The sequence below is a fragment of the Diospyros lotus genome, chromosome 3, assembly GCF_014633365.1.
Source record: "Diospyros lotus cultivar Yz01 chromosome 3, ASM1463336v1, whole genome shotgun sequence".
Classification (NCBI taxonomy): domain Eukaryota; kingdom Viridiplantae; phylum Streptophyta; class Magnoliopsida; order Ericales; family Ebenaceae; genus Diospyros; species Diospyros lotus.
In genome coordinates this window covers 31,616,276-31,643,327 of record NC_068340.1, presented here as the reverse complement: position 1 = coordinate 31,643,327, position 27,052 = coordinate 31,616,276, and the positions used below count along the sequence as shown (strand labels likewise).

Below are 27,052 nucleotides of genomic sequence, written 5' to 3'. Positions count from 1 at the left end.
GATGGAAAGCTTAATTTCAACTGGAAAAAGAGCACCAAAAAATCACAAAAAAAAGAAGCTCTAAAATTAATTTTCCCTTGGATAAGTATAAGAACTTGGAGAGGAATTTCATCAATCCATATACACACACATATATATATGATATAAATGAGCAAAGACTCATTCTATATTTTATCTGTGAACTCGTTATATATATAGCATAATTGATGTGTGAACTTTGACACTAAGCTTACTTCTTTTTTTTTTTTTTCTGTTTTTGTGTTTTCTTTTTCCTTCCATTAATTTTTTTTTTGAGATTAATAAAATGATATCAAAACAAAAATTATTTAAAATAATATAATTCACTAATAAATTTTTTCTTATAAAATAATGGAAAAATCTGAAGAGAATGGTTAACTTGTGGGTGTGCTTCTATGTCCCTTTATAAGAAGTTTTGAGACTTCAGCAAATTCCTTAGATAAAATATCTTTGATAGCATCATATAAATTCACAAAGTCCACATTTTATTAAATTTGTGAATCGTATAATTGAGACACAATTAATTAAACTACAAAGAGGTAGTGAAAATCGATACCTCCAAAATTTAAATACTTAACCTCAAACACTTTCCTTGTAGTTGAAAGCTTCCATTTTAGTGGTTAATTTGCTAATACTTAATCATAGATAATGTTAAATAAATAAAATTTTTATATAAGGTTCTGGAGCAGAATGGCGTGTATTATTTATATGCATGATATCTATAGCATTAAAAAATAAAAGAACCCCACAAAAATTCATCATGTTACACATTTACAGTTGAGTAAAAAGCGGGTACCTTTGAATTTTGAAAGCTAGATTTTGTTGTGTCCTGTGTACCACGTTGAGTAAGAACTTCAAATAAAAATTAACTACGGTCCATTAATGTTAATCTTGTGATAGAAGCATATGAATAGTATCATTGTTCTTGACCTCAGACATTACCCATTACAGGTCTCAACTTTCAAAGATGAATTGATGAAGGTTCCATCATAATATCAATGCTAGCTAGAAAGCCTCCATCACAGGATCATATATATATATATATATATATATATATCAGTTAATAGGAAATAGAATACTCTAATTACATCTTCATATCAAACCAGATTTGCTCAAATGCCTTGACAATGAGATCATGGTACTCATCTGAATTCAGGGAGAGGTAGCAAGCAAGAAGCTCTTCTAAATCCTTGGATGCCCGGATATCGTTCTCCTCGATCATTTCCAGCATTGATTCCTTGAAGTCTTTCTGGGGATCCATTGATGACTTCACAATCGCAATGCTCTCAGACAATTTCCTGATTCTCTGGGATTTCAAGCTCTTCCTTGCCATTATTCTTGGGGAATTCACTCTCATCTTCACTTTCCTACTGGTTTTGATCATGATCTCCTTTCGATTTTGAGGAGTCCTTTTTGCATCATCTTTGGCAATTTTGATGGAGGGTGATGAGCCATGAGTTGGTGGTTTTCTGGTCTCTGATGAATTAGTGTCTTTGATGAGCTGCTTCACAGCTGGCTTTGTCAAGATTGGAGGAAGATACAGCTCTGAAAATGTGTCAGATTTCTCATTCATGCAGTCATTAATGGGAGTTAATAATTCAGCAGCCGGTTCGGGCCTGGTCCAGACGGAATTAATGGTGGCTTGGAAATGGCAGCCGGCGGAGACGGAGGAGGAGACAAGCCTGGGTGCTGATTTGGCGGCGGCGGGTTTTGGCTTGACTCTTTTAATCTTTGATGATGATGATGATGATGATGATTTTCTTGGCGGATCAGAAGGGAAGTGGGTGTCCGAGGATTTTGGGTTTTTGGATGATTTTCTAGGCTGAGCAAGAATTGGGTTGATGTTAGGTGCGGCGGCGGCGGAGGGCGGAGAGAGGTTTTTGGGACGAGAGTAAGAGGTGGCGGCGGTGGTGTGGGCTCTTCTTGTACTTGTAGTTGTTCTGGCGCTGATATCTCTGAGCTTGTAAAACCAAGCATTGGGCATCATATCTGATAGCCTAAACTTGGAGTTGCGCATCATCATGCCAATGCCAGATCTCTCTCTCTCTCTCTCTCTCTCAGAGTTTCCATCGCTTTATATAATTGAAGATCAATAACTAGATAGGGTAATGCATTTGTTCTTATCATTATCTCTTATATTCACTGTCCTTTCATAATTATTAAGGTTATCTTTGTTTCTTAAAAATGTAAATAATTTAAGATTTTTTTTTAATAAAAATAATCTCAATAATGATGAAGTGGTAACATACATAAGAAAATACCAAAAGAAAAACATAAGATAACCAGAAAGGGGGGCCAGGCGGCGGCCCTGCCAATTGCCAAAGATTGGGGGATAACCGGGCTTCCATTACATACAACAGAAGATATGCAAAAGTATTCATCTTTTTTCTTCAGTAAAACAAAAGCTAGCTTTGAAACCTAAAAACCAAAAGAAAGAAACTGGATTTTCTTCACTAGATGTTTACTTGCTCAAGAAGTTGGATTTTCTAGCAACAGGATACAGAGGCTTTTAGTATCCCAAACATCAAACCAAAACCAAAAGAACGAAATTAAGAAAGAAGAGTTGTAGGACATCTCTCCAGGCTCCAGCTGTTGTGAATCTTTTGCTCATGCCAATCCACCTAACACATTTGCCTATTCTACCATCAACGACTAACTACTTCCAAGATTTAGATGATGAAGATTTGAATTTTCTTTTTAACGTACAAATCCAAGATTCTATCACAGAGTCTTGGGCTGGTTGGTTGGGCTCGGGCTCAGTTCAAGGGAATTCACAACCCCAGAGACCAACGTACGACTTTGGCTAGCTTGGCAGATAAATATTGCATTGTTTATTGGGAAATTTTGCATTTTATAATAAATTAATTAATAAATTACGTTGTCATCATTGTTAGTTTGAAAGTTTTTCATTTTATAATAAATTAATTAATATGATTTAATTTTTGTTATTAACAACCACTAAACTTCAATTTCTATAAAAATTTAGTCAATCTTTTGATTTTTTTAGTATATATTAATATAAAATATCAAAATTACTTGATTGTGTGATTTAGGTTAATTTTAGCATCAAATGATTTTTTTATTTATATTAATGTAGGCCACTTTAGTTTTAATGAACAAAATTTGAAAAAATAATAATTAAAAGAGTGATTGAATTTTAATAAATATAAAAATTTAGTGATTATTATGTTACGAATTAAAATATAATAATTAATTTACCCATCAATTTACCAATGGTACAAGGACTAATGTATTAACGAACAAAGCTCTTTTCCATCAATTTACCAAAGATTCAAGGACTAATGTATTAACAAACAAAGCTCTTTTCTCGCTCTAAGAAAAATCCTCCATGGATTTAATTACAAAGAAAGATGACATATTTCTAATTTAAGTAGTCATAAGGGGCATCCTTCAAGTGAATGTTTAATGTACAAATCCATGCAATACCGACGATCACTCTCGGTCCCATGTTTACATCTCTCTCTCGATCTCTCTTTCTCAAGCTTATAAATGTCCGAATGAGAATCCATCCAAATTAGAAGACAAAACAAGCAAATTAAAAATGACAAAAAAATCTTCATCTTGGAAGCTGATAGCCGAGGTGGCCATTTTAGCAATCCTTGTAGCCGCAACAACACTCCCTTGTGTCATCTCTGACGATGGAGCCCCAATGCCTGCCACCAAGGCTGCGATCAAGGGTTGGTTTCAACAGAACGTTCGGTCCGCTATCTCAAGAAAGGACTTGGACCCCGACCTCGTCGAGGCAGAGAAAGGCAAGCCTAAGATAATCAAGGTCAAGAAAGATGGCTCTGGTGACTTCAAGACCATCACAGAGGCCTTGAAAAGCATTCCCCAGGGCAACAAAAAAAAGAGTTGTTGTCCACATTGGTGGTGGAACGCATAATGAGAAAGTCACGGTTGACCGAACCAAGCCATTTGTCACGTTTTATGGGTTGCCTAATGATATTCCTACCATAGTGTTTAGCGGCATAGCTCTCAAATATGGCACCGTCGACAGCGCTTCGTTGATTGTGTTTGCTGATTACTTCATTGGTGCGAACCTTATCATTTCGGTACGCTTCAAATCCAAAATTTTATGTAATTAATTACAATCTTTTAGTTTTAGATTAGAGAGAGAGAGAGAGAGAGAGAGAGAGATAAATTATACATGTGATTGTATTGTGGTGTTTGATTATTATAGAATTCGGCACCTAGGCCGGACGGAATTATGAAGGGCGCGCAAGCAGTGGCACTCAGAGTCAGCGGCGACAAGTCGGCGTTTTATAACTGTAGAATTCTAGAATTTCAAGACACGCTTTTGGATGACAAGGGAAGGCATTTCTTTAAGGATTGCTACGTTGAAGGCACTGTTGATTTCATCTTCGGCAATGCTAAATCAATTTATTTGGTATCATCTTTCATTTTTAAACATGCATTCTTGCAAATTCAAATTAACTTATTATATTTTTCTTTCCTTTTACTTTATCACTTTAGATGTTTGAATTTTTTTTTTTTTTTTTTCTAAAAAGAAGGTTTTGATTGTTAGGATTCGGAAATACATGGCGACCAAGAAACTATGATAACAGCACACGCAAGGAAAGGCACGAACGAGGATGCGGGCTATATATTCCTCCACTGCACCATTACCGGCAAAGGTGGCCATGCCTATCTGGGCAGAGTTTGGTTCCCTTACTCCACTGTGATTTTTGCCTACACTAAAATGAGTGAGGCGGTTAGATCTGAAGGGTGGTCCAACGACAAACATCCAGACTATGAGAAGTAAGTTATCTACACGTACACGCATATATATATATATTTGTGTGTAATTTCTCCTTGTCCTTAATTTGAAACATGATTAATTTGTTTGAATTCTTTTTTTTTTTTTTTGGCTTTTGTAGGACGCTTGTATACAAAGAATACAAAAATATTGGTGTCGGAGCTAGTCCCGATGGTCGGGTTAAATTCGCCAAGCAGCTAAATGATGCGGAAGCAAAGCCCTATCTCAGCCTTGGCTACATTAATGCTTCCAAGTGGTTGCTTCCTCCTCCCAGTCACTAGATTCATTGAAGAACTTATGTCAGCAATGTAATAAATACTAAAATTGAAGATTAGGTGAATGTGCATAAAGAGAGTGCACGGATTGGCACGAGCAAACTCGAAGCATCTACCACGATAATCGAAAATCTCTCTTTATAGATAGCTCAATTTTAATATTGAACGAGAAGGGTGTCACTCTCGATCAAAAGCATATCACCTTTTTTTTGGTTAGACAAACTGCCTACGATATTTCAAAAAATCCAACTTGAATAAATTAAGATCTATGTTGATTATATCTAGTGCTTTGTTTTTAACGTCCCTCTCCTTCGTACATGGCTAATAGATCCATTTTTTTAATACGATAATATAAGTTATTAAAAATATTCACAAAAGTGACTTATAAAAATATTAGCCCTAAATTATTCTATTGACATTTATGTTTGAATTAATTTTTTGCAAAGAGTTCATTTTCTTTAGAAATTTGAAAATTTTGAAAAAAAATTATATTTAACGTACTTTAATTAGCCAAAATAAAAGGGTAATACTTACAATTTTGACAATAATTAAAATATAATAAATATAGCTTATTTCTTACAACATGTATTTGTAATACTAATACCTCATTTGAAATCGAAATATTTTTTATTGTTTGCATGTATTGTAATAAATGCCATTATTATCTTATTGTTATAACTCCTCCTGTGTTAGTTTTTAGACTTCACTCAGTTAATTAAAATCAAATTATATTAAATTTAGCTAATTTTTCTCTATTCATAAATAAAAAATACAATTTAAATACAATTTAATTTGAGTCTAGTGTTTAAAACTTAAAAGAAAGAAAGAGATATCTTGATAAGGGAAGAAAAATGGAACAAGGAAGATATGGAGGCAACTTAACATTTATTTTAGTAACTAACAAAAAATGGTTAAAGTATAATAAGTATATATCATATAAAAAAATAAAATATAATTATTATAACGTAAAATAGTAATTAACATCACCTATTAAAAATACATGCAACTTATACTTGTAATATAAGGCCAAGTCTAAACAAATTTGAAAGTTCAAAATATGATAAACGGGCTCAAGGTTTGCATTAAAGAAAATGTAATTAATTTAAACAGAACAATTAATATTATTTCACGAGCCAACATACTCAAAAATGTAATCATCTAATCCAAGCGATAGAAACTGAAAAAATTGAAAAACTATTCAAAAATTTATCTATGTATTTTTGTTTTTCCAAGTCATGTTAGTGGAGATTTTTATTTTAAGTAAATTATTTTGCATGAAAAATATATATTATTTATATAATATTCCCATAAAACATATTTTGTTGGGCAGGAAATATAAATCCTTGGGTGTCTTTATAAAAGATAATTAAAATCATAAATAAAAATAATTGAGGAAACACAATTCATGTATCCTAAGAGAGATATGAATACAAAATAGAGGGAGAGGGAGAGGGATATATAATATGACGTTTTCCTAATAAGTTAATTAATTCTATACAAATTTGCTAAGGCTACTTGCATTAATTCGCTTTGTTTGTCACCTAAGAAAATAGCGAATTGACTAACCAGTACGTAGTAGAACTAGCTAGGGGATATACAACTTGTTGCCACACTTGCACCGCCATACCTCCGGGTAGTATTCGGCCGTTACCAGCGTCCTCGGTGGTGGCACTGAGACGTGAACTGGCCTGCATGGCTTGCACTTGCCGCACTTTGACGTGTACTGTGGCAGCCTCGTCAAGAGCCGCCTGGCCCAGCCTTGATTTCTCTTCCATTCCGTCAACAGTGTGAACTCCTCTCTAGCCATGTCGCCTGTACCCCTCTCAAATCGCTGATCCATGTTTAGCTCGTAGTTATTATAGAAATAATGTAACATCAGAAGATTATGTTTTACGCATCATATAAGTAGCTAGCGTCTCAGGGTAGCATTGATGTCATTTCCCATGATTGAATTTGGCCCCAATTAACGTGATTTAATCTTAAACATTACCTTTATATATAATTGTTATGGGTATTTTCTGCACCACTTCCTATGGGTTGGACTCGATCCAGCAGATCGACCCAATCGCCAGAAACCCAATAGACCTAGGCCAAGCTCGTCAGAATAGGGTTGCACGTCATTGAGACCCAGGCTCAGATCGAGGAATCAAATGAGCTCTCAGCAATACTTCCAGTTAGCTGGCCTAATCTTTCATTTCGCATAATAACAAAATTGCGGAACAACTGGAGGCAAAGACCCACCTACTTTATCTAAAGATAAATCAAATCCTCTGTAACACGGAGCCCACTCTCAATTTTGTGGAATTGATAAGGACACTTTGTCCCCCTTGTCATTATCCTTCCATTTCATGAATTTTATGTAATTGTAAACACCCCTCACTAAAAAATAGGTCAAATACCATTGTAAAAGAGAGGACAAGAAGAATAATATACTGTTACTCTGCCGAAATACCTAGAGAACAGTCATGGAATAGACATCATTTTGGCTGAACCACGTAAAAACTTCCTATGTACATTATACTTTATTTCTCCTCCATGCATTTTGACTTATTTTCTCATTGCGGTCTATGAATTACGGTCGACTAATTCTAAACATCGACATTTTGGCGCTAGAGGGAGAGGCCGCTCTGATCGCTAGCCATAGTAAGAGGAAAGAATGCACGAAGCTCTGATACAGTGGCTGATTTGCCAGATAATCACCGTGTTTAACCGCTGGATGTTTCGTCAATCAGAGGACCCGTTGTTTTTGTAGCGGGTGCCCTTTTTCCACTGCTGACTGGAAACACTGTCGGCATGCCCCCGCAGGCTCTTGTCCAACCTGTAACATATATATATATAATATACATGTAACATATATATATATATAAAATAAATAAATAAATATACATGTAAGTCCAGGATGGACCACCATCTATAAATTATAATACAAGGCCCAACTTAAACAAATCTCAAGCCCAAAAAATGCTGGACGGGCCCAAGGTCCGTCTTAAAGGATATCTAATTTGAATCTGACAATTATTTTACCGAGGAAGAATATATTTATCTTAGTAATAGAAATAATTAGATAATAAATTAAATAACTATAAAATACACTATCTAATATAATTGATTGGGATGACCGCCCTTGCCCGGTCCCGGTGATTATACCCTCGATTATGTCAAGGGAGGTAAATCGCAGGTATGAGACTTCGCCTCATTGTTCAGAAAAAGAATAAAAATTAAAATCCAACAAATTGACACCGACATATCTAATATAATTAATTGGACACTCCTATTGTGGTTCTCGTGTAAATGTAATGAACATTGATATTTGATACTCAAGTTCTTAACTAAGCCAAATTAATGGTGGATCGAGTGGATAAAATACCTATTTTCCTCTTGTGAAATAATACCATTTGAGTTTAAGAATTCAAGTTAAATATCAATATTCAATATCATATATATATATATATTTATTTATTTGGCTTTGCCTTTTACTTTGATACTACATCAAAGGTGCCCTAATTCATTTCTTTTTATTGTCATTTATTCATAAATATTAATTTCATTCTCCTATAATTTGTACGAATATATCATTTCCATATTTTTCCCATCAGACCTCAAGTTGGAGTAGGTAATAGTCAATTTGAAGTTCAAATTTTGCACCATTGAGTGAGACAATGAGATCTTGTATAATTAAGGTTGATAATGAGAGCGGAAGGCCTTAGTTATTATGGGCAAGAGCTCTAACCTCTAACTCAATATTTAGAGAATTAGATTGGACTATTGAATCAAAAAGGGGAGATTTACGGTTGAATCATCAAATTAGAATCAAGTTATATATACTTTGATTATGGTATTTTAATCTGAGTTATCATATATTTGTATTACAGTAGGAAGAATTATTAAGAATGATATTTAATTAGCAGCGATCTCTTTTATATATAATTATGGGTCACTTTAACACTTTTTTTTTTTATTTTCTTTAAGATATGTAAATTTATGAATCATATTATTATGTGTGAAATTCTTGGTTGTACCATTCCCGAAGACCGCGTGCATTAAAAGGCCTTGCCTTTTTTGTTTTGTCACATCCCTTAATTTGCCAGAGGAAATTAAGATGGGGTCCAAATAGATATATAGTAATGAAAAAGAACAAAAGTTGAGGCAAATAATTGAGTGAAGACCATGGCTCTACAATACATTGTACCAAATAGTTAGGACATGTTAGAAAAGCTAAGCTTCCAAAAGAGTGTCAACAAGGGCTGGGACATGACCCAACAAGGGAAATGCACTCAGATGGCAGCACCTTTTGTTTGGATGTGCTTCATGAGAAACCAATTAACAAGTGCCCAAATTTTTTTACCAAATTCTTGTACTTTGTGGTGTCCCTACTTTGCCATTGGGATGACAAGATTTGACAAATGGAGGGGAGGAGAATGACTTTGGATCTGTGACCATGGCTCCCTCCCACCCTTTTAATTTCTATGTGACAATTTAGTCAAATGCCACATGGCGATTCTTTTTGCTCTCCCTCCCTATCAGAACTGAAAAGGCAAATCAGCAAAAAAGATTAAGCTTTGATTATCATTTAAGTTTGTTACTGGGTAAAGAACTGCGGGGTTACTAATGCTGGTGGAAAGGGAGAGTGGGTAGTGTACTTGATCAGGGTGAAGGGATAATTACAATAAAACCTCAAGGAAGAACTCAATTGGTATTCAAATGGAATGACTTTTAATGATCAATCCATAAAAATATTACATAAAATTTTGTCAAGACCATAACCATCCGCCTTTTAAATAAAATCTTACTCGATTCATATATATATATATACATAGTTATGTACATAAATTAATGAAACGAAGCCTAGAATCTTATCCTTGGGTGGGTGGGTGGGATTTTGAATAGAATTTGCAGGAGGAAGAAAGAGAAATAGAGGGCGAAGGTGAAGGGTAGTGGGTGGGTGGGTTACATAATTGTGGTCACTACTGTTACTGGGATATGGGGAAAGGCACAGTGAAAAGCCTGCAACAGAATCTGTGGCCCAAACACGGAAAAACTGAGGACACGACGATCAACTTAGATTCACCATCACAACCCCCAGGGCCCCCCGCCCCACCCTCTCCTCTCCTCTCCTCCCCTCCCCTCTCCTAATAAATACATTTTTTTATATACATTATAATTTGTTGTTTTTTTGGATATATATAAACCATGTAAAGTATCAAAATCCCATTCCATTATCCAGATGCTTGTATTTGTAACCCTCTCACATTCCCAAGTCTCCGCAAATTAAACAAAAGGCGCCCGCTCCACGACATAATAATTCTCGGCTCCGAGGCTTCTGAGATTCTTCCACCTTCGTAGGTTGCTGCAGAGTGCAGATCAAGGAGATCGAATAGGCACAGTAGCACAGATATATTGTGTTCTAAAGAGAAGCAAATTAACCTTAATTTGCTCTCACCTTGTTCATCGAAAGAATCAATTTCTCTTCTTCGATCATATTCGTACGTAGGTGTTGATGGAGCTGAAGACTCGTAGGTTACGGCCCTTTATGATGAGACAGCTTGCACCTGTTTTTCTCCTCCTTATTTTCCTCTCCGCTCTCGGAGGAAACAGAATCACCAGCAAACCAACTCCAGCTTGTTCCAGTATGAACTTCGCCTTCATCATTTCATCTACTCCTCACCAATTAATTAATTAATTTACATCATTTCTGCTGATATTAATGTCTTGCAGATTCCAAGTGCACAGTGTTCGCCGGTGAAGCTGAATTTTATGTTCAGGTGGGTGACTTTCTTGTTTTATTATCGTCTTAATCTCGGATGGGGATCATGAATGCTACAGTATAATATTTAATCACATACACCGCGTATAAAAATCAAGAGTTTAATTATAAGAAGTTCCATGTCATAGGTTGAGCAGTCAAGAGTTCAATTCAATATATTGCGAGTTCGAAAAATCACAGGTTAAACCTTTGCCCATCCATTGCACAAAAATGATTATCCCAAGAGTTTAATTATTAGACACGAAAATTTTACTCTAGTTTAGCTTTAATATTTATATAGATCATCCCACAATAATGAAATAATTTATTGACTAAATCAAAATTGAATGAATTGTTTTATATATTAAGTAAGATTATATATAAAGGTAATGCTTAAGATTAAATCAAGTTAAATTTTTTTTTTTAAATTGTGTGAGTAATATTGTGTGTGGGGCTAAATCCAATCGTGGGAAATGACATCAATGCTACTTATTTATGTGATACATAAAGCGTAATCTTCTAATGTTACATTATTTCTATATATAATAATTACGAGCTAAACATGGATCAGGGATTTGAGAGGGGTTTAGGCGACATGGCTGGAGAGGAGTTCACAGTGTCGACGAAATGCAAGAGAAATCAAGGCTGGGCCAGGCGGCTCTTGACAGGGCCGGGATCGTCGCCGCCACAGTGCACGTCAAAGTGCGGCAAGTGCAAGCCATGCAAGCCGGTTCACGTCCCAGTGCCACCACCGAGGACGCCGATAACGGCCGAATACTACCCGGAGGCATGGCGGTGCAAGTGTGGCAACAAGCTGTATATCCCCTAGCTAGTTCTACTACGTATTGGTTAGTCAGTTCGCTATTTTCTTAGGTGACAAACAAAGCGAATTAATGCAACTAGCCTTAGCAAATTTGTATAAAACTAATTAATTTATCAGGAAAACGCCATATTATATCTCTCCCTCTCCCTCTCGATCTCTTTCTGTATTTTGTATTCATATCTCTCTTAAAAATAGTAGCATACATGAATTGTATTTCTTCAATTATTTTTATTTATGATTTTAATTATCTTTTATAAAGACACCCAAGGATTTATATTTCCTGCCCAGCAAAATATGTTTTATAGGTAATATTATATAAACAATATATATTTTTCATGCAAAATAATTTACTTGAAATAAAAATCTCCACTAACATGACTTAGAAAAACAAAAATACATAGATAAATTTTTGGATAGTTTTTCAATTTATTCAGTTCCTATCACTCGAATCAGATGATTACAATTTTGAGAATGTTGGCTCGTGAAATAATAATAATTGTTTCGTTCAAATTAATTGTATTTTCTTTAATATAGACCTTGAGACTGTTCATCATATTTTGAACTTTCTGATTTATATTACAAGAAAAAGGGGTATTGCTAGAAAAATTTTCCCGACAGTTTAAACAATCATCTGAAAAACACCATAATTCCCGACAGTTTTGTAAACTGTTATTCATCATATTTAGACTTGACTTTATATTACGAGTATAAGTTGCATGTATTTTTAATGAGTGATGTTAATTACTCTTTTACGTTATAATAATTATATTTTATTTTTTTATATGATATATACTTATTATGCTTTAACCCTTTTTTGTTAGTTACTAAAATAAATGTTAAGTAAAGTTGCCTCCATAGATCTTCCTTGTGCCATTTTTCTTCCCTTATCAAGATATTTCTTTCTTTAAGTTTTAAACACTAGACTCAAATTAAATTATATTTAAATAATTTTTTCCTAATCTCTTTAATTAATTACAAAAATATAAAAAAAAAGAATAAAGAAATGAAAAGGCAACCACCGCCACTACAGACATCTATAATGAGAGAAATCTCACTGGAAATAGAGGGCAAAAGACTGAAAAATCCAGTGACGGATTCTCGAACGTCGATGAGTTTTAAGGCCATAGCTAAAATTCCAAATTGCTGATATTTAGTTTCAAAAATTCCCATGCATAAATGATGCCACCTTAGGCTTGCGAAACCTATAAATGATCTAAATCAACATTCTACCCAAAAATGGAAAAGAAAAAGCGGCAAAATTGCTCATTTCAACAGCTACATGCAAATATATGTAGAGCAAACATGCAGAAAAAAATTTAAGTATTACCCTTTTAATTTGGCTAATTAAAGTACATTAAATATAATATTTTTTCAAAATTTTCAAATTTCTAAAGAAAATGAACTCTTTGCAAAACATTAATTCAAACATAAATGTCAATAGAATAATTTAGGGCTAATATTTTTATAATTATAAGTCACTTTTGTGGATATTTTTAATAACTTATATCATTGTATTAAAAAATGGATCTATTAGCCATGTACGAAGGAGAGGGACGGAAAAAATAAAGCACTAGATATACTCAACATTGATCTTTATTCAAGTTGGATTTTTTGAAATAAGGTAGATAGTTTGTCTAACACACACACAAAAAAAAAAAAAAAAAACAAAAACAAAATTGATATGCTTTTGATCAACAGTGACCAAACACTCTTCTCATTCAATATTAAAATTAAGATATCTCCGATTATTGTGGTAGATACTTCGAGTTTGCTCATGCCAATCTGTGCACTCTCTTTATGCACATTCACCTAATCTTCAATTTTAGTATTTATTACAATGCTGACATAAGTTCTTTGATGATATAATCATGTTGTGAATTTAGTGGTTGGGAGGAGGAAGCAACCACTTGGAAGCCTCAATGTAGCCAAGGCTGAGATAGGGCTTTACTTCCGCATCACTTAACTGCTTGGCAAATTTAACCCGACCATCAGGACTAGCTCCGACACCAGTATTTTTGTATTCTCCGTATACAAGCGTCCTACAAAAGCAAAAAAAATAAAAATAAAAAAATCAAACAAATTAATCATGTTTCAAATTAAGGACTAGGAGAAATTACACACAGATATATATATATATATGCGTGTATGTGTAGATGACTTACTTCTCATAGTCTGGATGTTTGTCGTTGGACCACCCTTCAGATCTAACCGCCTCACTCATTTCAGTGTAGGCAAAAATTACAGTGGAGTAAGGGAACCAAGCTCTACCCAGGTAGGCATGGCCACCTTTGCCGGTGATGGTGCAGTGGAGGAATACATAACCCGCATCCTCATCTGTGCCTTTCCTTGCATGTGCTGTTATCATGGCTTCTTGGTCGCCATGAATTACATGTATTTCCGAATCCTAAAAATCAAAACCTTCTTTTTAGAAAAAAAAAAAAATTCAAACATCTAAAGTGAGAAAGTATAATGAAAGAAACATAAAATAAGTTAATTTGAACTTGCAAGAATGTATGTTTAAAAATGAAAGATGATACCAAATAAATAGATTTAGCATCGCCGAAGATGAAATCAACAGTGCCTTCAACGTAGCAATCCTTGAAGAAATGCCTTCCCTTGTCATCCAAAAGCGTGTCTTGAAATCCTAGAATTCTACAGTTATAAAACGCTGACTTGTCGCCGCTGACTCTAACTGCCACTGCTTGTGCACCCTTCATAATTCCGTCTGGCCTTGGTGCTGAATTCTGTAATAATCAAACACCACGATACAATCATGTATAATTTATCTCTCTCTCGCTCTCTCTCTAATTCTCTCTAAAATTAAAATAATGTAATTAATTACATAAAATTTTGGATTTGAAGCATACCGAAATGATAAGGTTTGCACCAATGAAGTAATCACCAAACACAATCAACGAAGCGCTATCGACGGTGCCATATTTAAGAGCTGTGCCGCTAAACACTATGGTAGGAATATCATTAGGCGACCCATAAAATGTGACAAATGGCTTGGTTCGGTCAACCGTGACTTTCTCATTATACGTTCCACCACCAATGTGGACAACAACTCTTTTTTTGTTGCCTTTGGGAATGCTTTTCAAGGCCTCTGTGATGGTTTTGAAGTCACCAGAGCCATCTTGCTTGACCTTGATTATCTTGGGCTCGCCTTTCTCTGCCTCGACGAGGTCAGGGTCCAAGTCCTTTCTTGAGGCAGCGGGCTGGACATTCTGTTGAAACCAATGCTTGACAGCAGACTTGGTGGCAGGCACTGGGGCTCCGTCGCCAGAGATTGCACAAGGGAGTGTTGCTGCAGCTACAAGTATTGCCAAAATGGCCGCCTCAGCTATTAGCTTCCAAGATGAAGATTTTCCTGCCATTTTTAATTTGCTTGCTTTGTCTTATAATTTGGATGGATTCTCTTTCAGACATTTATAGGCTCTGTTGAGAGAGGGAGAGATAGGAACATGGGATCGAGAGTGATCGTCGGGGTTGCATGGATTTGTACCTTAAATATTCACTTTAAGGATGCCCCTCATGACTACATAAATTACAAATATGTCATTTTCTTCCTAATTAAATGCATGGAGGTTTTTTAGCGGAGTAAGAAAATAGCCTTCTTTTTTGGTACTTTAATCCTTCTATCATTGGAAAAATGATGGATAAATTCGTAGAGTTTTATACTTCATACTAAATTAGTTAGTATTTTAATTTTTATCATCATAGTCCTTAAATTTTGATATTTGTTAAAATTTGATCATTTTTTTTGAAATTCTATTTATATATCTCAAAATCATTTGATGTTAAAATTAACTTAAATCAAACAATCAAGTAATTTTGAATTTTACATTAGTATGTCAGGCCAATTTCCATTAATAGAATTTGATAAAAACAATTCAAAGATAAATTAAAATTTAATAGAATGGAATTTTGAAGACGGTTGATAACAAATATTAATATATAATAATTAATTTATTATAAAGTAACAAAAACGTACTTTAGTCTATGGGTTTGGGAATTCGTTCGTCTTAGCCCAACCGACCAGTCCAAGAGTTGGAGATATTATGTTGGGCTGGGCCCATTGCTTAACCGAATACCGAGCCCTTCGAATCGACCCACAATTTTATAGCCCAGGGGTTCTTCGCGCGTCGTATGGTGACGCTGACAGAGAAAGCAAACAGCAGGGCACAAACCATGCCAAAACCGAATCAACGGAGGTAAAACCCTAGACCTCTGGTTCCATGCAGTACTGTTATATAATACCTTTTGAATGTGGCTTGCGCATTTTTGGTGTAGCCTGATTGCATTTCGATTTCCGTTTGCCTATTTTCCTTTGATTTCCGTGTTTCAGTTTGCGTTCTGCTGAAGTGAATGCTCCGGAGGAACCATACGCAGTACGGTAATGTTTATGTGTGACTAACGTTTAGTGTTTTTTGAATTTGGAATTGGAAAGTAGTAATTCTGAAAGATGTGCAGTGGAGCAAGCTCAAGGCAGAGTAAACTCCGTAAGAAAGTGAAACTTGTTACTGGAAGATCTAAGAGACCTAAGGATGATGGTGAAATCCTAGATTCAAAGAAGAGGGGTTTCGAGGAAGTAATGTTACGCAAATTGATACGGACAATACGGTTGATGTTTCTTATAGTGATAAAAAGTTGTACCTGAAAGAGAAAAGTAGAAGGGGGAAGGTAACATCGAAGACAAGAAATGGAACTGTCTCCAAGCAGAAGATTGATGCTGATAGGGGGCCTAGCTAGAAGGATAAACAGTGATCGAAAAAAAGGAAAGAGAGTCTATGCTGATATGGAAAACAATGAGGAAGAAAAGGTCCAGATAAATAAGGAGATGCCCCGTAAAATAGTTTTATCTAAGAAACGAACTGAGCTCAGGAGTAACGAGTAACGCCGCTAAAGTTTTATCTATATATGGTCAGGGGCGGAGCCAGCATAGGTCCAGTGCAGGCCATGGCCCTCACTGGGCCTTGGCCCACCATTAATTTGGCCCGCACTGAGGCTGCCCAAAGTCTGCAAACCCTCCTATGCCCCACCTTCATTTTCTCTTTCGCTCAAGCGCTAGCCCTCAGTCGCTGCCCACCCTCCTGCGCCCTGCCCTTTGCTCTTGCCTCTGTCTGGCTCGGTGGCTCCGTCGCTCACCGGCGCCTCTTCAGTCTCGTTCTCACCGCCTCGATTGTCTCTTCGCTTGCCCTCATCGGCTCTCCCTCAGACCTTGGTCTCTCGCAGTCTCGCTCACGCTCTCGCTTGCTGCTGCCTCTCTGAGCTCTCTCGCATCCTCGCTTTGTTGCTTGCCGGCTCGCCCCTCTTCCAGGTTCCGGCCCTTCGTCACACTTTGTCGCCTGCCTGACTGCCTCTTCGCATCATCGATGACGATTCCGAATAGGTTGGGTTTGGGTTGGTGTCGAACGAATCTGGGGGAGCAGAAGAGTCCGAAGGCGGTGGATAGAAGGTAGAAGAGGAAGGGAATGGCGAGGAGGAAGGCATCGACGATGAGGCGTTTGTCGTGGTGGTAGGTGGAAGACGAGGGTTTGGGCAGGAGATGATGGTGGAGTGAACGAGGGTGGGGCGGAACCCTAGATTGGAGGTTGGATAGGTCCATGGCTATAGTAATTATTACTTGTTATATTAAATTTAATTATCATTTGTTATATTAAATTTGAAGTAGTTATGGAGAGATTTTTAAAATTAAAATCTTTGTTAGATTTTAATAGGAAAAAATTAAATAAATTATATTAATTTTTAATATATTTATATTATTATTATTATTTTAATAAATTTTATCCTTACTGAAAATATTTTCTAGCTCCGTCCCTGTATATGGTGATGAGGTTAATAGTCTCTTAAAAAGTAAGAAATTAGAATTTGTCATAGTTATACTTCAAATATGTCGACGAGGTTAATAGCCTCTTAAAAAGTAAGAAATTAGAATTTGTTATAGTTATACTTCAAATATGTCGTGCCAAATGATTCAGAGGTTATTTTAAATAAATTATACTTTAAATTAATAATTAATTTTTCAAATCTTTATTTTATAATTGTGTTCAATCCGTATATTTGTAATAATTGATTGCAAGGGAGATTAGAATTTCTAGCACCTATTACATTACCACGCTTATCGATGAAGTCAATGATTTTTGTAATAAGTATGAGTGAATTTTTTGGATTTTAATTTATTGTAGAGATTTGTTTATGAATTGGCTACTTTCGTAGGATTAGTATGATTACTAATCAATAATAATAATCGTGTAAAAGGCTGCTGAATGGGGGGAAGTGTAGCTCTCAAAGAATAAGTCACATCATCTTCTTCAATTTACTCCATATCTAATGATTTGGCAAGTATTCTTTAGTAAAAGGCAAAAGAATAGTTGGCTCTGTGCTCTCTGCGCGGCTGCGTTATGATTGGCAAGTGGAGTAACTAATGTGAGAACAATTGAAGAGTTGGTAGAATCTTCGAAGGTAAAGTAGTTAGATAATTTCCTAAATATTTACAATTGTTATTTTTTCATTGAAAGCAATGTGAATCGCAGCAACTAATTTACTATTTTTTTTATTCGAATTAGTGTAATTTTATTATTATTGTTATTAACTATTAGATTTCAATATCCTAGGTTGGTAGTTGTTGGGTTATTGTTGCTATAATCGCTATAGAAAGTGATAAAGATTGGTGGTAGTGATGTAAACTTTGTTCAAAGAAAGTTTGTCCAGTTGGCAAACGATTTTATTGTGAAAAATGCAACAAGTCTGATTTCAATGAAACTCTCAGGTAATCATACATTCTTTTTTAGTCATGATTATAATCCAGATCTTTCATTTGGTATTTTTTTTTATTTTACTATTTTAGATGATCATCTAGGTCACTGATTAGGTTCAAACTCTGTGTGAGGGTTATCAATGGGACTAGAAGTGTTTCCTTTTTATTATGGGATCGTGAGTGTTTGCAATTGCTTGGTAAGACTGTTAGCAAGTTAAGGGATAAACTTGATAAGGTAAGTATTTTGACAAAAACCAACATGTGAATTAATTAGGATGGATTCTTGATCCTATCTTATATCATTTATCTATTATTTTCAAAATTGTGATGATGGATGCTACTCGAGTGACATTGAAATATTGGTTGAAAGGAAGATACTATTCAAAGTTCATATTAAAGTTCAAAACATTAATGAGCTTAATGATTTGTATACGGTTATAAGGTTGACTGACAATAATGATCTGATATCAAAATTGATAGAAATAATGTGTTGGGGCACACTTTCAAGAGGGAAGGTGAATTGGGTGTTTTTAAAAATTAATTCAAAACTTGTAATCCCCTAAAATAAAAATCCAATGTAAGTGAAAACTAGTGAAATGCTTAGAATAATAAATGAAACAAAAAGCATAACCACAAGAAGAACATAATGATTTATAGTGGTTTGACTTAATCCAAGTCTAATATACCTTGACTCCTCGCTAAGGATTTTTGAATCAATCCACTAAAACAAAGTAATCTCTTATCTTCAAGATAAGCCATCTAGCAATGAATGTTATGCAATACAATCTTCCTACACAAAGGGTAGGTCCTCTAGCACTAATGCTAGGTAATACAATGAAATGATGATGAAAATTTCTAAGGGCTTATACCCTTAGTTACAATTTCTCTCAATAAGTAAACAAGGCTTGAAATAGAAGTAGACAAAAACACACTCAAAACCTTAACATTGAGAATGAGAGAATTCAAAAATTCATCACAACAAATGATTTTGGCACTTGGTAGATCAACAATAAATTCATCTAAGCCCATTAAATGAGCCACATGCTTGGTATTTATAGTTGAGAACGAGAAATGCCAAGAATTGGACCGTTGGTGGTAGTTGGGGGGCGTATTAATTCCTCTAAAAAACTAGTCGTTATGAAACCTGCAAAAAATAAACTGTCGACAATTTAGATGATACTGTCGACGTACACTTTTGGTCGAAGAATTAACATAACAAAGGCATATTATCGACAGTTTAGATACAGAGAATGTCGACCGTTGGATCTAGAGAACTTAATTTAAATCTGTCAACAGTTTCCAAACACACTGTTGACAGTTCCTCTCTTTTAGCAAATGAAATTGTCGACAGTTCTTTAAAGATGTCGATAGTTTGGGGTTGAAAAAATCAAAAACGTATTTTCTATATAAATGATTTCAAACACAAATTTCTTTGAAATTTTAAGACTGTTTGATTTATCAATCTTTGTTTGTTTGAAAAGATAAGACCACTTAACATGAGAAAATTTAGTTTAACTATATATATTAATTAAATCAAGGATATACTTTGAAAAACAACATAATGTTTGGAAATTAATTTTAAATACAAGCTATAGACATTGATGTTAAGGTTTGTCATTATCAAAACACCAAAGCCATTATTAGAATATCAAAAATATGGGTCAAGTTGTTATAATGAAAATTAGGTTAGTGTCAATTATGTTATTTTAAGTTTTATATGAATAATTATCTTCAATTATACAGTACACTTGATATTAAAAAAATAAGGGTTCGTTCTCTTTGCTTTTCAATTTTCAGTTTTGAGTTTTAAATTCATTTTTAATTTTCTATTTTAGTACTCTCTTTTAGAAAATTGAAAACGTGTTCTCTTTGTCATTTTGAAAAATTATTTTTTAAAATAGAAAATTAGAAAACGCGTTCTCTTTGAAATTTTGAAAATATTTTTTTAATAATATTTTATTCAATAAATTTGATTATTAAGTAAATTAGAAATATTTAATGTTAATATATTATTAAAAAAATATACATTTTAAAGTTAATGAATTTTATAATATTTTTTCCTATTACAATAATAAAATATGAATAAATAAATAAATAAATATGTTTTAAGTTTTGAGTTTGTTTTGAATATAAACACTCAAAACAACTTTTTGTTGTTTTGAGTTTTCTTTATAATTTTTTTTTTTGTTTTCAAAAATGTATTTTTAAAAACAACAAAGAGAACGCGTTTTCATTATTTTAGAAAATTGAAAACTAAAAATAACTTGAAAACAATAAAGAGAACGCAACCTAAACTTTTCAGAAATCTAATGTGCTTTCAAGGCTTGAACAAAATAATATTATTGAGCTTAAGGTTGATGTATTGATTTATTTATTTCATTAGTTATTATAATTAACTGATTGATTATAACTTTGCGTATATGACACAAATACCTTTGGGTTGTGTTGTAGGATTCTATGTCTGATAGTGAGGTCAGTATCCCAAATAAAACACCTACGAAAAAATCTAACTTATACAAGGGAAATGCTCATAAATTTGATAATGATATATTATATGGGGATCCAAATACGTGGATGTCAAGCAACAAGATTAGAAAAATTGTGAAGCAAGAGAAGGATTGAGATCATTCAAATACAGTATGATTATGGTTTTAGGATGTTAATATGGTTTTAGTAGATTAATATGTGAATTAATATGATGTTATGATTGTAGTAGTTTAGAAAGTTTATTTTAGATAAACTTTATGTTGGTTGGGTGGTATATTAGTTTGTTTTGATTAGCTTATTAAAAATTCAAAGTTATTGTAAAGCCAATTATTGACTATACATTTTTTTTTAAAATAACGAGCTTATAACCATATACAAAAAATATGATTTCTCAACACTTTAAAATTTTATATTATATATTATATATTTTATAATATTATTATACTATTTTAATATGATAATATTTGGCTCATAATAATTATTATTTATTATATTCATTATTATTATTATCTTTTACATAGAGTCAACATAAAAAAGATAATTATAATCCCTTCAAAACGTCTTCATTATGTACAGATAGGCATTTATTATCAAGAATTTAATAAGCCAACTCCAATTGATGGTTAATCAAAATTTCAAGAGAGAACAATATTGGAGCCGTACTATGATAATGGATTTAATTTTTCATAGTTTTTTTTGGTTTCCCATAATGGATTTAAAAAAGTTGCAATTTCGAAAAAATACAACATCAATGCACAACAACAGTAGATAATAATGCAAGAGTTTTCCAATAATAGATTTAATTTCCCCACAATTTTTTTCCCATAATGGATTTAAATAAGTTGCAGATTAAAGAAAATAACATCAATACACGAAAAAAATGTGGGGAATAATGCAGCCATCTTATAATTATGGATTTAATTTCCCATGGTTTTTTTTAGTTTTCCCATAATGATTTAAATAAGTTGTAGTTTCCAAAAAAATAACAACATCAATACACGAAAATCTGTAGGCAAGATAGCATAGGAAAACACATATTTTTGTGATATTATCAAAGGTTATGATTTATTGATAAATAAAATAAAAAAATCGATTAAACTAATAAATTAGATATGATAATTAAAAAAATTAAATTCATACGATTCAAAGCCCACCTCAGATTCTAGCACCTCAAAAGGGTTCTAGACAAAGCATAGGCTGAGAACGTTAAATATTAATCAACGGGTTGTTTACATTGAGTAATCTTAAAAATGATCAGCAGTAATAATATTAGACAAAGAATCATCAACAATAACGATATTTTCCCAAGATTATTAATCAGTATCGAGAAAAGAAAATCCACGTTTTCCTATAACAACATTTAATAAAGAAACAATTTTGGAATCGAGAAAAAAAATACTGATTAATAAATATGATTAATTTCAACATTAAATATATGGTGCTCTATGAGTTGTTAAACTCTTGAAATAACCAATATTGTCAGCCATATTCAAGATAACAATTTCCAAAACTAGGCACGATCATACATGCAGTTTCTGTTGTATAAATTTGTCACTAGGTGTTCTAGCTCATTTTACATGATTGTCACTGTGAAATTTCATCTACCAGAATAGCAGAGTGTCGAAGTAACAGCAAACAGATAAAAAAAAAACTTATGGATACCACGCCAAACATAAACAAAGTAAGATGAAGACTAGTACACCAACCATATCAGAAAAACGTCAAAGATCATCAAGTCAAATAGAATGTAAGATTTTCTTCTAATATTATATTATTATTTTTTAATGTACTTATTATAGTATTGTATGCTAAAATGTTTGTGTGTGTTTATATTTACAGTATATGCATTTAAAAGGGTAAATCAAGTACATGAAGTTGAGCTAGAGGGTAAGAAGCTTACAAAACTTTTTTTGTTGTTGATGTTCTGATCCTTAGGATAATCATGCTGTTGATTGTGTCATCGTGTTCTATAATATGCACGTTATGTTTTTTCCTTAATTGTTTATCGATCGGATTAAACTTCTGCAAATGCTAAAGAGTAAAATGTCAAGAAATATTTTTTAATATAATACGCAATTTCAATTTTTAAGAAAATATAAATATATATATTATTGCTACCCTATTTAACAGTTTCTAATTAGTTATTTTGATGTACTGTAGCTCGGATGGACTCCCAAACAAAGATTTCATGATCTAATTTAGCTAACACAATGTTCTCACTACAAGAAAACAACAATTTAGAGACAAAAATTTGAGATGAAAAAATTTCTCTCTAAAAATCGTCTCTAATTTGAGACAAAATTAGGGATGAAAACTAATCTATCTCAATTTAAGACGGATGTAGAGACCGAAAAAAATTCGTCTCTCATTTGAGACGAAAAAATTCATGTCTCTAAAATTCATTTCAAATTTGAGACGAAAAAATTTCTGTTTCAAATGAGAGACAGATTTTTTTGTCTCAAAATCCGTGTCAATTTGAGAGAAATTTTGGGGACGAAAATTAATCCGTCTCAATTTGAGACGGATATTTTTCCTTTTCAAAATTCATCTCAAATTTATAAAATGTAAAATTAATTTATAAAATGAAAATTTTTGAAATATTAATTTATAAAATGTAAAGAAAATTTCTATAGATATAGAAATTAAATTCTAAATATATAAATTAATATATTTCATGTACATAAAATATAAAATAAAGTATATATACATGTAAACTAATATATATAAAAATTTATAAATTAAAATATATATTAAATGTTTAGTAATTAACTATTTGTAATAGTTATTAAATATATACAAAATGATAGCACTATTTGTAATAGTTATTAACATTTTTAATCATCGCAAAATTTATTCATTTAATAATAAATAAATAAATTTAACCGTAGCAAAATTTTAGAAAATGTATAAAAAATTTAAAAAAATATATATTAACTCTTCTTTTTATTTTTTAATCAATTAATTTATTCCATTATTTTTTATTTTATTATTAAAATTTTAATTTAATTTTATAAACAATTACCCACACAATTGGTAATAAACAAACACTACAAATATTATATAATAATTAACTATAAGATCGAGGGTATGATGAAAATATGAAAGATTAGTTTAGCTAGAATGACAGAAAAAATGATTGCAATTCATTTGTCAGAGAATTACGTGCTAACCTTTTTAGCCACAGATCCAAAGTTACACAACATTTAAAAAAATAATTATAGAATATTTAAGGATACAACTTCATTACAGAATTTACAAAGTAATAATCTAATTCACCCATGTTGATAGATTTGGATTTCGTCGATGCTCAGTGCTGATGATGGTTGTCGAACATGACGGATCCAAGTTTATCGATATCATCTGAGAATGGCCACTGGTTGCTGCTAGTTTCGACTGTATAAGGTTGCGAACTAGTTTCTTGGAAATAAGGAAACGACACATTTTCTTCTTAGATGACTAGATTTCAAAATTTCAAATAAAGTTGGATCATCCACGAGAAAAGATCTATTGTCATAATATGAGTTTGAATTGGTTTCTGGGTGAAACCAATTTTGAACATTGAGAGGGTTTGCATAAGAGTTTGCAAATAGTAATTCTTCCAATAAAGTTAAATGAAATTAAAGATCGATGACCTGCAGTTGGACGGAAAAAATGTAGGATACACAGTCGTAAATAGGATCTTGAAGTCTAGATTGAGCTTCATACAATAGTGTAGTCGCAGCCTCGTAATGGTCACTTATCGAAAGCTGAGCCAGGAGCTTGGAGGCATTAGTGGCACCAAAAACCGTGTGGATAGTTGCAAAATTAGTATGTCCTTCTTCATGGCAAAAGTAAGGGGTAAAGACGCACAATTGAGTACATTTTCTTCTCAAGACTTTACAGGCATAACATGGAGAACCGAGTCCTGACATGATCTTCTAGTTTTTTCTTTTTTTGAAGATTGGGTAGATCTGGTTAGATTTTGCTAGATTTGGGTACTAGGTAGATCTGACCGAATCTGGATAGATTTGGCTAGATGTTGGGTCTAAGTAGATCTTGGTAGATCTAGCTAGATCTGGGTAGATCAGGCCGGACAAACAGATAGACAAATAGACGGATAGACTTGGAAGCCGGATCTGGATAGATCTTGCTGGAACAATGAATAACCGAAGAACCGAAAAAATATAGAAACTTAGCACGATCTAGGTGGTTGTCGGCGCGGAGCTGGTGGATCTAGAAGGCGGAGATGATGGATGTGGAAGGCGGTGCAGATTTGGAAGGTGGAGCTGGTGGATCTAGAAGGTGCATGGTGCCAGTGGATCTAGAAGGCAGTGCCGATGGATCTGGAAGGCGGTGCTAGTGGATCCGAAAGACGATTCTGGTGGATCTGGAAGGCGGTGTCGGTGGATCTGGAAGGCGGATCGTCAGAGGCTCAAGAGATGGTTGATGTGGCGGCTGGCTCGTGGGTTGTTCGTGCGTTGCAGGGGAGGCATAGAGAAGAAGGGAGAAGAAGAAAGAAGAAAATATATATATATATATATATAAAAACCTCATGGTTTGACTTTTTTTTGGATGGTAATTTAAGTTAACATATAATAAGCAAATAAATAATTTTGAAAATAAAATAAATATTTATAATAACCAAAAAAAAAAAAAACTATTTGCATTGAAGAAAATTTTATCCTTACCCCAAATCTAGGGGAAAGGGTTGAAAATGCTCTTGATAAACACTCATCCACGCAACATGCGATTTAAAATGAAATTAAGTGGGCACATGTCATGATGAATAAAAAAAGCTAGCTTTTGGTTTTGCAATAGGCATTGCTGAGTTGTTGTTGCAAGTGGCCTCTCCCACCACCTATGAAATTACTTTTTATATTGTTGGCAATAATGATAGGGTGTTGTCCAGGGGTCCTACAATCCCATGATTACATTTTTGTGACAGCTTACTTTGGGCGGGAGAGAATGTTTGAGGAAGATATGGTGGGGACAAATTGCATTGGATGCCAAAATCTAACCTTTATTTTGTCTAAAAATTGAAACTCACTCACCCTTTCTACCCCCCATTCTCTTTCTTTCTCTCTGTGAACTCACTCTCGCCTATCTACCTTTTCTCTATTCCTCTTCCTCCGGCTTTACCGACCGACCAACTTTCAGGTACTTTTAGCTTTGTCTAAAAATTTATTTATTTTTTTTAAATATCTAATTATCTTTAGTATTGTTCAAACAACATTACTTAATAATACTTTGATATTGATATATAATTATGGTGTTGACCTATCGCCAAATCATTCAACTTTTTCCATCTTCAATCATTATGGTCGACCATCAAGTGCATACAAAGATCGATTACTGGATGATCAAGAAATAGACTGTGCCACATTGTATGTTCTTCCGAACTATGAAGAGGTCCAGCCATACATTAAGTAAATAATCACTCATATCTAGGGATGGCAATTGCAACCGAAACCTTAGGGAACCGAAGCGAAATCGAACCAGTCAACGCAGTTAAAAATCGTTTGACTGGGTAATGGTTTGGTTTGAAAAAAATCGAACACTGTTTCAATGGATATGGTTAGGTTATGATTTTCACTAAATTCAAACCAAAACCCGAACTGAAACCAAATAAAATGTATGGGCAACTGAACCAAATCGAACTGAATATACATATATATAATATATATTAATTTATTTAATATATTATATATACACATAATATATATTGACTAATACATTTTTTTACAAGTATTTTAACTAATCCATTACAAATATATAAAATATTTAACATTTATAAAGTAATTAACAAATAAAAATAACACCTAATCTTAAATTATTTTATTTTTATCAATCAAATAATTATATCCAAGAAGTTTGAAGTTAATTTGTAATTTTATGCAAGAAAAAAGTAAATTTATTAGAGTTTGTCTTTGTTTGTTGTAGAGTTATCAAAAATTTTTATGAATGCTATTTATAAGAGTTTGTCTTTATTTGTTGGTATGGATCAAACTAAAAAAACCATGGTTAAAATCGAAATCGAATGGTTTGGTTTTGGTTTTAGTAGTTTAAGTTTGGTTTGGTTATGATTTTGGCAAAAATTGAAACCAAACAGAACCATTGCCAACCCTACTCGTTTGCATGTATGATTAACCTGGCCTCTATAAACACAGTTTATTTGTGGATTCTATTAAAG

The 27,052-nt window shown here is 33.4% G+C and overlaps 4 protein-coding genes across 4 annotated transcripts; 2 read left to right on the top strand and 2 right to left on the bottom strand.

Moving 5' to 3' along the window:
* Window positions 1-233: 233 nt before the first annotated feature.
* On the bottom strand, window positions 234-2,080 carry LOC127798128 (transcription repressor OFP1-like). Its single transcript, XM_052331466.1, has one exon. It carries the CDS (start codon window positions 2,039-2,041, stop codon window positions 1,103-1,105), a length of 939 nt encoding a protein of 312 aa, XP_052187426.1. The 5' UTR covers window positions 2,042-2,080; the 3' UTR covers window positions 234-1,102.
* A 1,500-nt stretch (window positions 2,081-3,580) lies between these two features.
* LOC127796942 (pectinesterase 1-like) lies at window positions 3,581-5,076 on the top strand. The gene is given in 5 exon segments (XM_052329342.1): window positions 3,581-3,880; window positions 3,882-4,091; window positions 4,220-4,426; window positions 4,565-4,797; window positions 4,917-5,076. Coding segments are annotated over 5 exon segments (1,110 nt in total).
* Window positions 5,077-10,180: 5,104 nt separating this feature from the next.
* Window positions 10,181-11,823, top strand: LOC127798130 (uncharacterized). The gene is made up of 3 exons (XM_052331467.1): window positions 10,181-10,697; window positions 10,786-10,832; window positions 11,385-11,823. The coding sequence occupies exons 1-3, from the start codon at window positions 10,568-10,570 to the stop codon at window positions 11,640-11,642; spliced, it is 435 nt and encodes a 144-aa protein (XP_052187427.1). The 5' UTR covers window positions 10,181-10,567; the 3' UTR covers window positions 11,643-11,823.
* Window positions 11,824-13,515: 1,692 nt separating this feature from the next.
* On the bottom strand, window positions 13,516-15,013 carry LOC127796941 (pectinesterase 1-like). Its single transcript, XM_052329341.1, has 4 exons — window positions 14,504-15,013; window positions 14,174-14,380; window positions 13,799-14,040; window positions 13,516-13,675 (listed from the first exon to the last, which is right to left on the bottom strand). Exons 1-4 carry the CDS (start codon window positions 15,011-15,013, stop codon window positions 13,516-13,518), a joined length of 1,119 nt encoding a protein of 372 aa, XP_052185301.1.
* Between the last annotated feature and the right edge of the window lie 12,039 nt (window positions 15,014-27,052).

What these genes read in the sequence shown, in the direction of transcription:
- LOC127798128 (XM_052331466.1), bottom strand. Translation starts at nt 2,041, where the DNA reads ATGATGATGCGCAACTCCAAGTTTAGGCTATCAGATATGATGCCCAAT.
- LOC127798130 (XM_052331467.1), top strand. Translation starts at nt 10,568, where the DNA reads ATGGAGCTGAAGACTCGTAGGTTACGGCCCTTTATGATGAGACAGCTT. An exon ending in ACCAACTCCAGCTTGTTCCA is followed by an intron (nt 10,698 to 10,785) that starts GTATGAACTTCG and finishes AATGTCTTGCAG; the next exon opens with ATTCCAAGTGCACAGTGTTC. An exon ending in AAGCTGAATTTTATGTTCAG is followed by an intron (nt 10,833 to 11,384) that starts GTGGGTGACTTT and finishes AACATGGATCAG; the next exon opens with GGATTTGAGAGGGGTTTAGG.
- LOC127796941 (XM_052329341.1), bottom strand. Translation starts at nt 15,013, where the DNA reads ATGGCAGGAAAATCTTCATCTTGGAAGCTAATAGCTGAGGCGGCCATT. An exon ending in GTGCAAACCTTATCATTTCG is followed by an intron (nt 14,381 to 14,503) that starts GTATGCTTCAAA and finishes TGATTATTACAG; the next exon opens with AATTCAGCACCAAGGCCAGA. An exon ending in ATGCTAAATCTATTTATTTG is followed by an intron (nt 14,041 to 14,173) that starts GTATCATCTTTC and finishes TTTGATTTTTAG; the next exon opens with GATTCGGAAATACATGTAAT.